Here is a 12,950-nt window from a genome sequence, read left to right as displayed (position 1 = left end):
ACTGGTGCTTTGAAGACATTTAGCACTGGTGTCTCCTTGTCAATTGCTTTAAGCATTGCCCGCGCAATTACCACCACCACCATTCTGTTCTTCACACCGATAGTGAAGTGCTAGCAGACTTTACGGCGATTGATTGGAAGGAGAGGAAGAACTGCAAACTCGGAACCGCCGTTTGCAACTCGAGATCAAGAGAAGTTGAGAAAATGGGTGGCAAAATACCAGGGCTGCGGACGAGCTCCCCCTCGCTCCCAGCGACGCCAAACGCAGCAAACACCAAATCTGCACGCTTCGAAATTGAAGACGAGGACCTCGACGAGCTTGCCCACAGCATTCCCGATTCTTCGCCTTACTTCACTCAGCCTACACAAATAGTCAATCGCACGACGCAACCGACACAAATCATCAACAGAACCACACAGCCTACTCAGATTGTCGAGAAGCGGACAACGCTCCAGCGCTCATCTCCTCCGATCCCGGACACCCCACGTACCGTGATCGAAGTACCGGCGTCGTCGCCATTCCAGACGCAATCGGCGCAAAAAAGGCAAGCACCAAACCCGCCCAAAGCAGGGCCTGCACCAGGTCGACTGGCGTCTGCGATGGCGCCGGCAGGCACAGTCTTCCGAGCGCCTGCTGCTGCACCGCGCCGACCTCAACCAGCTGTTAAGCGGCAGTTCCTCAGCAACATCGCCTCTGACGATGATTTGGCCAACGATTACAAGCGATCCGACAGCTCAGATGATGATCAAAAGCCAATGAGGGGTGAAATTAAGCCGTCTTCCTTTGTCAAGACGAGCGACAACAAAGACATTGACCCCAATGAGATTCGCGATATTAGGCTACGCTATCTCACTAGGCAAGTCCACAAGTGTGTTGTCAAGAGCAATTCAAAGATTACATACCGACAATGCCGGGACGCTTTACAGGACAATGGCTTGCAAATGGCCCCAGCCGTTGAATCGTTACTGGATGAAACCCGTACAAAACCAGCAGCTTCCACGGCCAGTTTTGGATCAAGATCGAAAACAATAGCCAATCAGTCGCAATCAAAATCTTGGACACAAACGAAACTGACAGGACCATCCAAATCTCGAGCCGGTTCGAGTTCACCACCGCCTTCACCCGAGCCGGCCAAGAATGTTGCGCCTCGCAGACGCCTAGTCAAGGGCCGCAGAAATCGATCCGCTTCACCAGACAAGGTGTTCTCAGTCTCATCGTCGCATGTGACCTCATCAGCAGCAACCTCGCCCGGCAGGTCATCGCCAGACAAGCCTGGAAGAATGGCAGCCCGCGCGAGTGCGTCGGGAGATTCTCAGTCTCAGCATGCCAAAAACCAACGCCAACGGGCCGCAGCCTCTGAAGTCATCACTATCGACTCCGGCTCTGAGTCTGACGATGATCTTCCATCCCTCAGTAATCTCGGCAGCAAAAAGCGCAAATTGGTATCTGCCTCTGAAAAGACGCCTCAAGCCAAAAAGCGTGGTCGGCTGGTCAGTCGCAAGGAAAAGTCGATGAGCGAACCCAAGGTAGCAAAAACTACGCCGGTAGCAAAGGCTGCGCCGAAAGTGATAGAGCTGTCGGACGGGATGGAGACAGACGAGAGCGAACCTTTCCCCACGGATATTGACACGGACTCAGATGCGTCTGGTGTCAGTGAGATCCGTGGACCGCGTAAGGAGCACAGCAAGGTCCTCGAGTATTTGAACACCTGCACGCCCGAGGCACTTGCAAGAATGACAGGAAGCACAGTCAAGGACTCGCAGTTGATCACCTCAAAGAGACTATTCGAAAGTTTTGACGAGGTTGAGAAGATCAAGACCAAGGGCTCAAAAGCCAAATCCAAGCAAGGAAATATTGGCGAAATCATCATCGACAAGCTGGACACCTGGTTCAAAGCATTCGACGCTGTAACAACAGTCATCAACAAGTGTATTGAACGAGGTGATCTAATCAAGAACATTATGGACAAATGGGATATGGACACAAATGGAAAGCCCAAGTCAGACTCAACGCGAACATACAAGGCACTGCCCATTGCAGAGCGCCCTGCCCTTATGGATGAAAATGTCCAACTCAAATCGTACCAACTTTTTGGCCTCAACTGGATGAGCCTCCTGCACAAGCTGGGATATAGCGCGATCCTTGCTGATGACATGGGTCTCGGAAAGACTTGCCAAGTCATATCCCTGATCTCTCATCTCATCGATACTCAGCCTGATGCGAGGCCTCATCTCATCATGGTGCCTCCAAGTACCCTTGAAAACTGGGCCAATGAATTCGAGAGGTTCGCTCCCTCCATCAGCCTCCATATTTACTCTGGTAAGTTACGAGACTTTAGGTCAACGTGGGAGAAGATATACTGATTTGAATACAGGGAACAATCGACGAGACATCGATCCTCTAGATATCGCCGAAGAGTATGACGTTGTGCTGACTTCGTATTCCATGGTCGAGAGGAAAGCAGATGATCTACATTGGCTATCTGAGCTGAAACCCCAAGTCGCAGTTTTTGACGAAGGTCATAAGCTCAAGAACCCGAACACGATTCTGTACCACCATTTGTCCCGGCTGCCATCGAAATGGCGGCTAGTCCTCACCGGAACACCAGTTCAAAACAACCTGAAAGAGCTGCTAGGCCTCCTGAGTTTCGTCGAGCCTAGTCTATTCGAATCTGGCGTGTTACAAAAGATGCATACAATCTTTGAAGCCAAGGTCCCGAACAAGGACATTCTCAACTTCGCCGCCCTCGCAAAAGAGAGAGTCAGCAATGCGCGTACCATAATGAAGCCGTTCATTCTGCAACGACGTAAGGACGAGGTGATAGGCCTTCCTAAGAGGACAGATCATGTTGAGTTGATACCACTGGCCGGAAGTCAAAAGGTACTATACGAGGGGATCAAGGATAGCTTTCTGGCAGGAAAGACCAAAGCCAGGGGCAACAAGGACAAGGGAAACCTGTGGCAGCAGCTTCGCAAAGCAGCGATACACCCTCAGCTCTTTCGACGACATTTTACAGACGAGATGATTATTGAGCTGACGGACCTCCTATGGAAAGCACCAATCATGCTACCCGTGCAGAGCAAGGAGCCACGGTTCAAGACCAAGTGGCGTGAGGAGCTGATGGCCGAGTCAGATTTCAGCTTGCATCTCTTGTGCAAGGACTACCCCAAGTACTTGAGCCGCTTTGATGTTGCTCACAAGTCTTGGGAAGAGGCACCCAAGGTCAAGAAGCTACTGGAATTGATTCGCAGCTATCAAGCCAACGGAGACCGCTGTCTTGTCTTTTCCCGCTACGAAATGGTCATCGACATACTCCGAGAGACACTGCATTATGCCGAGATTCCGTATTGCGAGTTGACTGGTAGATCGGGTGTCGCCGAGCGTTTTCCCGAGATTGAGCGATTCAATGAGAACTCGAACATTCCAGTCTTTCTTCTCACGACAGGAGCAGGTGGCACGGGTCTCAATTTGACTGCTGCCAATAAGATCATTCTTTTCGATCAATCAGACAATCCACAAGAAGATGTGCAGGCTTCGAACCGAGCACACCGTATCGGACAAACCCGCGAAGTCGAGGTTATCCGCTTAATCACCGAAAAGACGATTGAGACAATGATCTTCAACTCTTGCATCAAGAAGCTGACCCTTGCCGCCTCGGTAGAGGGTGTTGTTGAAGACGAGGAAAGTTTAGAGGAGGAATGTCGCAAGAAGATGCTTCTTGGGGAGGAAGAGGAGGTTGAGGTTCCTCCTTCGCAAGCAATTGCATTGTCCCAAGCATGAAGCAGTGGCACGAATCATGATATGAGCACACTTGTGTTTAAAAGCAATGCATGCTCATCTGCCACGAAGCGTTTACCCATTGCATGAGAGAGCGAGGTGCTTGATTTGAGAAAGTTATAGAGACTATACCCAAGGCATCGTGTTGTATGAATATAGACTTGCGTGGAGTGTATGGATTAGGGATCGCTGAAGGCAAGGAGGAATCTTGACATGTGATGCCGTGGATCACGAGGCAAGATCACGGAAACCAGAGGAAAAGATGAAAGTCCTGCCAATGCAAGTGGCACATCAAAACGTGCCGTGTTGCAGATAAGATACGAGCAATAAATCTTCTAGCTATGATGAAATGTATTCTTGGTGATTTATCCATTCTTGTGTGCAAACTGGCTTTTGTGCGCTTTATTGACAGACTCGTCACACTAGGTATTGTCTTCAACCACAACTAGGTAATTTTGCAATGCCGAGACGTACAAAGAATCAAAATAGTATCGCTGCATTCACATAGGACTATACCCAAGAGAGCACATGGGAGCTGTTAGCGGGAATAACCAGATGAAAAGGTTTGTGTTGGGCACCAGGCTTTGGCAGCGAGCCAAGGATAGATATCACTCGTGTCAGGCACTGATGGGAATGATGATTGTTCCATGGATATATTAATATCATTAGGGTAACTGTATAGGAATCAACCGGTGATCTCTATCTTGTCCTCGTGTGCGTTGTCATCGAATGGGATTCAAGGGTTGGGCTGAGAATCTGCCTGGTTTGCTGGACCCAGGGAATTTTGAGATTGCAGGTTGGGCGGTGCGCGAGATTGTGGGTTGGGATTCTCTTGAAACTCTTTCCAGCGATCCTGATCGTTTCTTCTCTGTTGGCTTAAAGCGAAGAGTCTTTTGGCGCACGTCTGTATATCTGCTACGGGATCCTCATTGTCGACGGTGTTGGTACTCCTGCAATATTGCACCGCCCGGCTTCGAATCTTTTCGTATGTCTTGTAAAAGTACTTATGTGGTTTGTATCCTCCTCTGGTTTGTTCTGCTTCTGCATCTTGGAACGAGCCAGTCTCAGTGGTATCAGAACTTTGAAGTCTCCGCCAGAACGTCCCCCTAGACTTCTTCTTGCACGCATCCAATTTGACCTTATCCAGACCCTTCACCTCGAAGGTGGAATTTGACTCGGGAACATTGAAACGCCGATAAAGACATTCTTCAGCTTGTACGAATTGATTGAGTTTGCTGTGTGTCTCCTCAGTGTCTGTGAGCTTGTGTCTGCCCGAAAGAATCAGGTTGTAAAGCCCAAATCTCCGAGGCTGTTTCGTTTTTCCCGTGCCGACACTAAGCAAGACCTGCGGACCCTTGGTTCTTCTGGAATCTGTAGTATCGCCAGGCCTGTGCGCCATCTCATTTGATTCGTGCCACGCCAGAATAGCAGGATTGTTGTGTTCCGTCACACCGCCGTCGATAAATTTCCTTCCTCGCAGCTTCACCGGCGGAAACCACGTGGGCGCGGCAGAGGTGGCCCGGCAAGCCTCGGCGATCGTGAGTGTCGACTTATCCAGGATTTTTGGGTTCAATTCCTCTTTGAAGGGACCGCCACGATAGCGATGATTATCCGTCCTGAACAGATAAGTCACGTCTGCAGCATCCGCGCCATCCGAGTTTCCGCCCCCTTCTCTCAAGGTGATTACAGCACTGCGAGACATGGTCAGGAAATTTGGCTATTGGACAATGCTCTGGATGAGTACTACTCACGCCTTGCAAGTCTTGTTGATCTGGGACTCATCAACGACATCCCCATGCTCGGCAAAATCATCCTGTCGTAAATAATGATTCTTACATCTGGCCCTTTGTCCATTGATGCAGCCGCAATACTTGATCACGACATTTTGGATTGGATTTTGCGTGTCTTATCAATTCTGTTGACGTGACGGTAATCAACCTGACGAACTTTTGGTGTCTGCATATACAGTTTTGAAGTTAACTCTATATCTACCAACTTCAGTAGAATTTCTAGTATGATAAGGCTCTGATGTCGAGTAAATAATGGATACTACTAAACCCTAGTAGAAAAATGTTCTCAATGATACTTTATCTTTCATCAGCTGCATGTTTGTGGCGTCTAGTCATTTGTCAGATGATTATAAAAATTAGGTCACTTACATAGCCCTACGGACTACACAGAGTGCTAAAATCCGCGAGATAATCACGCAGATGTGTGGCGTCCATTGCAACGTAATGGAAACACGGCGACCGACAGTCATCGGTTGACTAGGGAACCAATAGGAGGCGAAATAATGCATTCCTTCAGGAAAAGCTGCATCAGCTCATATCCGACCGCGTACATCATAATGGTTCAGACGAACACCATCTAAATACACGGCGCATAATGTAGGACTTGAGCAGGAGCTGATTCGACAGACACCCACGCATAAGATCGAGATGTGACCCTGCTTCGGTCGGAGGACGGAAACATATCCACCATACCTCAAGTGATGTAGCACTACATCGTCAGGTGAATAAGTTACGGGCACCCAAATGTTTTCGGAGTAAGCCATGAACTGCCTCTTTCCAACATCATTGTTGAGGTTGGATCGCGAAGCCGCAACTGGTGTAACAAGGCTCTCAACACCACACACCCAAGGCTGGGGGGCCTGGACAGCCACCAATGACGGCCTCTTGGAATCAGACCACTGCGCCACCCACAGGATAATTTTAACCAGGGTTTCACACTCAAAGGCATGTGACGCATCCGATGTTATATTATTGAGTTGCTTGAGGGGTGGTATCGGCGGAGTATATCAACCGGGAAGCCTTGCTCACAGAAAGGGTCATGTAAATACACTTGCTAGCACACCAAAATAGGCTACATAACAACATGCAAAATTAAGTTGTACGTATTTACCGCCTGATTACAGACACTTCAAGGTGTATCCATGATGAATCAGCAGACTCTAGGAGTACGCAGCGTGACAAAAGAAAGGCAAGAATAAGATGATGAAGACGAAGGAAAACCCTCTAGGTCTTGAAACAACCCCACTGTGCCGCATGGAAACTCAAAAGCTTCATATTTGGACTGTCGTCCTTGGAAAATGAACATTGATTTAAACCAAAAACGAATGATTTATATGAGAACAGTATCTTCCAGCATGTCTTTCTCAATTAATCCTTCCGTCAAGCATCAATATAGCACTCTCCAGCTAGTCACCAGTCTTTTCCGGGCCAGTGCAGGCCAGCGTCTCGAAGAGGAACCAACGCTGGTTAACCAATAAGGCTAGCTATAGTATCCCCTGATAGTGAATCCCTTGATATTAATCCAAAGGGTTGGTTGTAGTCAAGGTTTCTCGTTAACTTGAAAGCATTAGTTCCAAATATCTATGGATCTCATGTTATCAGGCAGTAAAAATTTCTTCCTCTCCTCAAAAGCCGCCAAGTTATTGGAATCTTTGAAAGCTAAGGTAATGATGCTTTTACGTCTGAAAAGATAAGCCAGTAGAAACTGAAACTAATTGACATGCTAGGTACATATCTACTGCATCTTCAACTCTCCCAACGCTCCTTGACCATTTCCCTTCCCCCAAGCGCACAAATATGAAGATCAAGAAAAAGTCGAAAGAGCATTGGAGTTCTATGAACAAGAACTACTGGCACTGGTCGAAATGCACGAGGAGGAATTCTTCAAAGCAGCATTCCCAAAGAACGAGGTGAAGTCATTGTTTGCAGCAAATTCGCTGATATAGCACCTCTGATTTATCACATCGAACCCTGCGCTATCGCAAGCGCGGACATGGTTACAGGCGTCGATGCACGCAAAATAGTCGACTGCGGTGTTCTCGATGTAAAAGTAGCGAAAGAAGGGTACGGTGATACCGCACTGAACGGCAAAGTCACATCCGCAGCCGTCTCCACCCTGGTGGATGCATTTAAGTCAGCATTTACAACATTGATTAACAAGTTTGACACATTATCACGTGTAAATGGAGCGAACGCGAGAAGCAGGGAAGATTTGGGAGAGATATAAAGTTAATACTGACCGGCGCTGGTCCCTGGTATGTAGTCATATCGGCGGCGGTGACAGTAGCAGTGTTGGGGGCGGTGGATGTAGTTGTGCTCGTAGTCGTGGTTGTGAGCGTCGTAGTAGAGGTGGTTGTTGCAATAATCGTAGTGCTAGCAGTGGTAACCGACACAATCGGTGTCCTAGTCGTTGTACTCGTGACTGTTGTGGTTGTAGTATCAGTGGATGTATCAGCCACTTTGGTAATAGTACTTGTGATGGTTTCTGTCGAGATAGAGCGATGGTCTGTAATAGTCTTGGTGATTATCGATGCAATGCAGCTGCAAATGGTTGGGTCCAAAGTCGGTCCGCCGGTGTAAGTGCCGCTGCGGGCGGCCGTGGATGGTGATTGGAAGGTTGGTCCGTTTGTACCTGTATCAGCGACCACGAGTGTAAACCCTCCTGTTGTTGTGGCGCCATAAGGGTATAGGCCGCTAGTATCATCGTAGGCCGAATGTTCTGGATGGAAGCCACTGTTGTCATCCTCGTATGGAAGCTTATCAGGAAGCTGACCTTGACCCTTTCCTCCTCGGAAGCTCGAGCTAATTTTGCCATAATTATAACCACTGTTACCATTCGAGCTATAACTTTCAGGGCTCGCATCGCTGCCACCACTGCCACTTGCATAGCCGTCGGGTTGGTAATCACCATGCCCGTTCTTGTAGCCGCCACCTGCACTGTCATCGTTGATGACCACGGCGTTGGAGCCAGAGCTGAAATCAGGGCTGGAACCACTCTGATGATTCGGGGTTGACATATGCTCAGGCGGGTGAGTGCGCGAGGCCTTGCTGCCATTGCAGGTTCGACCGCCATAGCCTCGCTTCATCATCATAGGCTGTCCCGAGGAGCAGACAGTTGTTGTGATCGTGGTGCTCGTGGTCGCTATCGATGTCTCTGTGGTCGTTCTAGCTGTGATCTCCTATCCAGAAGAGTCGTTAGCGTGAGTTACATCACAGCACTCTCCTGATACTCGCAGAATCATGGTCGATCCGGCGAGCGGGTTCTACAGATGCCTTGTACCGAGCAGCATGAATTAGGTTGGATACCCCATGCTGCATGTGATGAATATTGCCAAAAGTGATACTGGTAAATCTTTTGACCTACCGTCTCCGTGGAGGATTCGATGACAGTAACGGTTGTAGTAGTCGGTGCTACCGTCTCGGTTACGAATGATATGTCTTCATCTAACGCGCAGACAAATAAGCATAAACTTCTCTGGAAAATCTATTTTGCCCTATATCGTTTGGGTGGCAATGTATGGACTGGTAGCTCGTTGTTGAATAGTCGAATCTCACCTGTGGTTGTAGTGACCGGCGTGGTGGTACTTGTCATAATCGTCGTGATGGTTATGATCGTAGTTGCACCAGGGGCGATTGCTATGAGACCATTAACAATCAAATACACCGTTCGGCCATATTAGCAAAACTGTAAGCTCCATCTTCACGAGTACGATCAAGCGGATATATTGGTCGCATATGAGAAGTAACGCTGAAAATCTACATCTTAGAATCGGAGTTTCTTACTAGTTGTCATCGTAGGCACATTGATTAAATACTTCGCGGTGCATAGGTATTGTAAAGCATTATTCGAAGCAATAAAAGAGCTGAGACTCGAGTAATATGGAAGACTGCACAGGCTCATCGTGGTTGGCACAAAGTTGATGCCAGCCACGGCCACCATCTTGAACACAGGAGCGGTAGCTCTTCGGCTTGCCAGCAAAAAGACATGAAAGGACTAAAAAGCAGTGCAAAAGTAAGTAGAAAGTAGACGAAAAGGGACACATGCATTCGGTCGATGCTACAATAAATGACTGTATCCATAAATGCGCATCATATCAAACATTCGCACCTCAAGTCATTCATCTCACAGTCTTCTAGGGGGCTTGGGCATGTCAACGGTAATCATGTACTCAGGTTCATTTCTGGCCGTATTTTCCTGAGACGATATTTTACACCCGAACCTTTTTAGTCGGCCAAATACACCACGCAACGTTGTGTCCCATCTATGCGCGGGTTTGCCGAGAACATAAATTGCAATAGTCTACAAAGAAGCAACGATGCGTCGAAACGGGTCGCGTCTATACGGGAGTAAATTTCTGCTTATGTGAGATAAGGTGCCGTTCCGGGAGGGCGGCCAAGCGAAACGAGTAGTCTCAAAGGCTTCCGCGCTAGATCCAGCTTCCTTTTTCTGACGAGCCGCGAATTTGACTCCCCTGACACGACTATTTACTAGACTCGTGTTGCGTATTGTATCGCCTACAGATCTATAAAATTTGGCTGGCCCCAATGATCCTCTTGGCTGAAATAATGTTATTGATAGCGCTATTATATAATTGCAATATTGATAAATAGTGATTATGAATCGCTTTGTCGATTTTGCTCTATCATTTCCAATTCCATACAAGTGGATGACGTACTACTCGTAGCCTGCCTGTCATGTAAAATCATCTCTTCCCCCTCCTGCATCTGAAGTAAAGAATATGCAGGTGGCCGTGTGGCCTGTGAGAGCGAGGCTGCACTGAGACTGAGTAAAATACCTATAGACCCGAACCACGTCCAAAAGTTGCTCACAGTCTTGGAATTGAACCAATCAAACAAGACAGCCCAGAAGATCTGTGAATATATCATGACTGTTGCGGTAGCAGGAACATCACCAGACAGTCCCATGGCCAGAAGATACTCCATGCCAAAACCGAAGAGGCCAATCAGAAGAAGCTGAATCCACTGAACAGTGCCGGAAGGCCAGGATATATTAGGCAGTATCATCAAGCCAACAGTTGTCGCTGCAACAGTCAACCAGGCGAAATAATTAATGCCAATCACTGGATTCGTCTTGGTGCCAATGTATCGTATAGCAGTCAGCGAGACCTGTCGCGGTTTAGCATTAAAACTGCGACTGAGGTGCCGGAGCGCTGCGTTTGTCACATACCATTCCACCAAATACCCCTAAAGAACCATATAAAAGTCCAATCGTTGTATGGGGCTCCTGATTTAAAGCCGGGTTGGTGGTAGCTTCGGGAACAAATATCGCCTTGGGTTGCAAAACGCAGACAACGCTTAGTAGCGCTGCAACGGCTGCGCTGATATCTACCCAACCAAAAGATTCATCGCAGATGTATTTGGCCAGCAAAATGGAGCCTAGCGGGGCTAGAAAGTTCAGCGCAGTCGCCTCAGCGAGTGTGAGATATCGGATTGAGAAGTAAAAGCCTACGGCGCCGCAAATACCAGTGATGCCTCTCACAAATAAGTGAATCATCAAGTGTTCGGGCCCCCACAATCCGTCGGCAGACTTTGTGATCATTAGATAGACAAGACACGCCACCCCCGTGATGAGCAGCCGAATGTTCAATATTTGAAGTGGATGAACACGGTCGCATCCCGTCTCTAAAGTCTTTGCCAATCCATTGACGACAGCCGCCAAGATCTGTGAGGCAAGAACGAGTAAAACAGGCTTTTGTCGTGGCCAAAAATACGCCCTTGGAGATGCCATCATGACTCTTCGAGTAAAACGGATAAGAAAATAGCCAAAAGTCATGAGCGATGGAACACTTTTGAAGACAGCACTGCTGTGCTATAAGTAGCTATGCAGGTTCCTGAGCGCCATGATTTATGTTGACTAATGCAATATTTACATACCATTTAAGCGATGTTTGAACCGAGCCCAGTAAAATGCATACAACTACCCTGTATATTGAGAATTCCCAGCAGACTCCATTTTTTTTTGTATTGTGCACCCATCATCCGCTTATCGGCCGGCAGTCGACAGCGCCATATGTGCTACTCGTGACTCCACAACACAGTCGACTTACGCAATAGTAAGTGAACAGAGGAAGTGCAAGAAGATAAAGTGACAAATGGAGGATGACAGATTACGCTGCCGCCGCTGTTGCACCTTGTCGGAGTACCAACGGAGATCTCTGGCCAAGAATGGGATTCCGAAGTGCTAACTAATGCATCACCGCCAGCTCTCCCTGGTCATTCTGCTGACCGGTCCCATTTGCCAAGAATTGGAATTTCCTATCCGGGGGATTGTGCTCGCTATGCTACGAAATTAAGATTTGTGCATAACCTCGGTAATCTTGCCGGATGTTTGTATCACGTTTCCGACCAGCTACCTGTCATGCGTTCCAGAGCGTAATCATTATTTCAAGATCTCTTGCAAGATCAATTTAGTACGTCAAGCGCTTGCGGGAAAATTATAATTTGCGCCGACATCTAATCTTTGAGAATCACATCTGATTTTTTACCTTTGGAAGCGTGCTGAACTTGTTTGGCCCAAAATGTCGACGTACTTGCTCGACCATGAATATCAATTCGTACTCACATATACCAGCGTAACGAAATATGGTCATAACATCCGCATCCATTAGAGCGACCACACGGTGGCGTTGTTCCTTTACGTGGCCCAAACTCGAGGCCTCCGTCTGGAAAGCCGGAGCTAATGTCCCACTGATCTGCGGTTTGCGGCTATTCGGACCACGTCTCTTGGGCAATGTGGGGATTGATGATGATGCAGAGGGCATCTGCAAGCATGATTATGTTGTTCTCGTAATGCTGTACCATTGATGGGCAGAAGCCGAAAGCATTGTGTGGGCCTCATTCTTCAGCAATGCGATGTCAAGTGTGTGTATATATTGACTGAAGTATCAAGACTCCTTTAGGGCGTGATTCTCTCACCGGCTTAAGTCGAATCTGGCTTATTTTCACCCTCTTATTTACGTCAGCATACCCACTTTTGAGCCTGGCAGGTGGTTGACAGCCTGTATAAGTGATCCACACTTGTTCACAATTCTTCCTTCTTATTTTATCCACGATTTGCAGCCATAAGGTCAGATTTCCGATGTACTCTTTTGACCAGGGTCTTCGGTTTTCCCCCAATAGGCAATTTGTGGGCAAAAATAAGAAGATTTTGGCAATAAGAAGGTAAAAAATAAGGAGCATCGAAAAGGTGCTTCTTATTTTTCACCCTCTTATTTGAAATCTTCTTATTCCCGGCAAAACGTCGGGATTCCCAACTGGCTATATACTCAACTGGCTCAACTGGCTGCACACTCAATTAGCTGCACACTCAACTAGATGCACACTCAATTGGCAATAGAACTGGCTGTAGAACTGGCTGTAGAA

The 12,950-nt window shown here is 47.8% G+C and overlaps 3 protein-coding genes across 3 annotated transcripts; 1 reads left to right on the top strand and 2 right to left on the bottom strand.

Moving 5' to 3' along the window:
- Positions 1-203: 203 nt before the first annotated feature.
- PFICI_00031 (uncharacterized protein) lies at positions 204-3,780 on the top strand (the record flags this gene model as incomplete). Its single annotated transcript, XM_007828612.1, has 2 exons — positions 204-2,319; positions 2,375-3,780. 2 exons carry the CDS (start codon positions 204-206, stop codon positions 3,778-3,780), a joined length of 3,522 nt encoding a protein of 1,173 aa, XP_007826803.1.
- A 733-nt stretch (positions 3,781-4,513) lies between these two features.
- On the bottom strand, positions 4,514-5,479 carry PFICI_00030 (uncharacterized protein; the record flags this gene model as incomplete). The annotated part of the gene is made up of 1 exon (XM_007828611.1): positions 4,514-5,479. The coding sequence occupies one exon, from the start codon at positions 5,477-5,479 to the stop codon at positions 4,514-4,516; it is 966 nt and encodes a 321-aa protein (XP_007826802.1).
- A 4,611-nt stretch (positions 5,480-10,090) lies between these two features.
- Positions 10,091-11,316, bottom strand: PFICI_00029 (uncharacterized protein; the record flags this gene model as incomplete). Its single annotated transcript, XM_007828610.1, has 3 exons — positions 10,091-10,125; positions 10,244-10,694; positions 10,756-11,316. The coding sequence occupies 3 exons, from the start codon at positions 11,314-11,316 to the stop codon at positions 10,091-10,093; spliced, it is 1,047 nt and encodes a 348-aa protein (XP_007826801.1).
- Between the last annotated feature and the right edge of the window lie 1,634 nt (positions 11,317-12,950).

Source organism: Pestalotiopsis fici (genome assembly GCF_000516985.1).
Source record: "Pestalotiopsis fici W106-1 unplaced genomic scaffold PFICI_Scf_1, whole genome shotgun sequence".
NCBI lineage: Eukaryota > Fungi > Ascomycota > Sordariomycetes > Amphisphaeriales > Sporocadaceae > Pestalotiopsis > Pestalotiopsis fici.
This window is presented reverse-complemented; position numbering and strand designations above follow the sequence as displayed.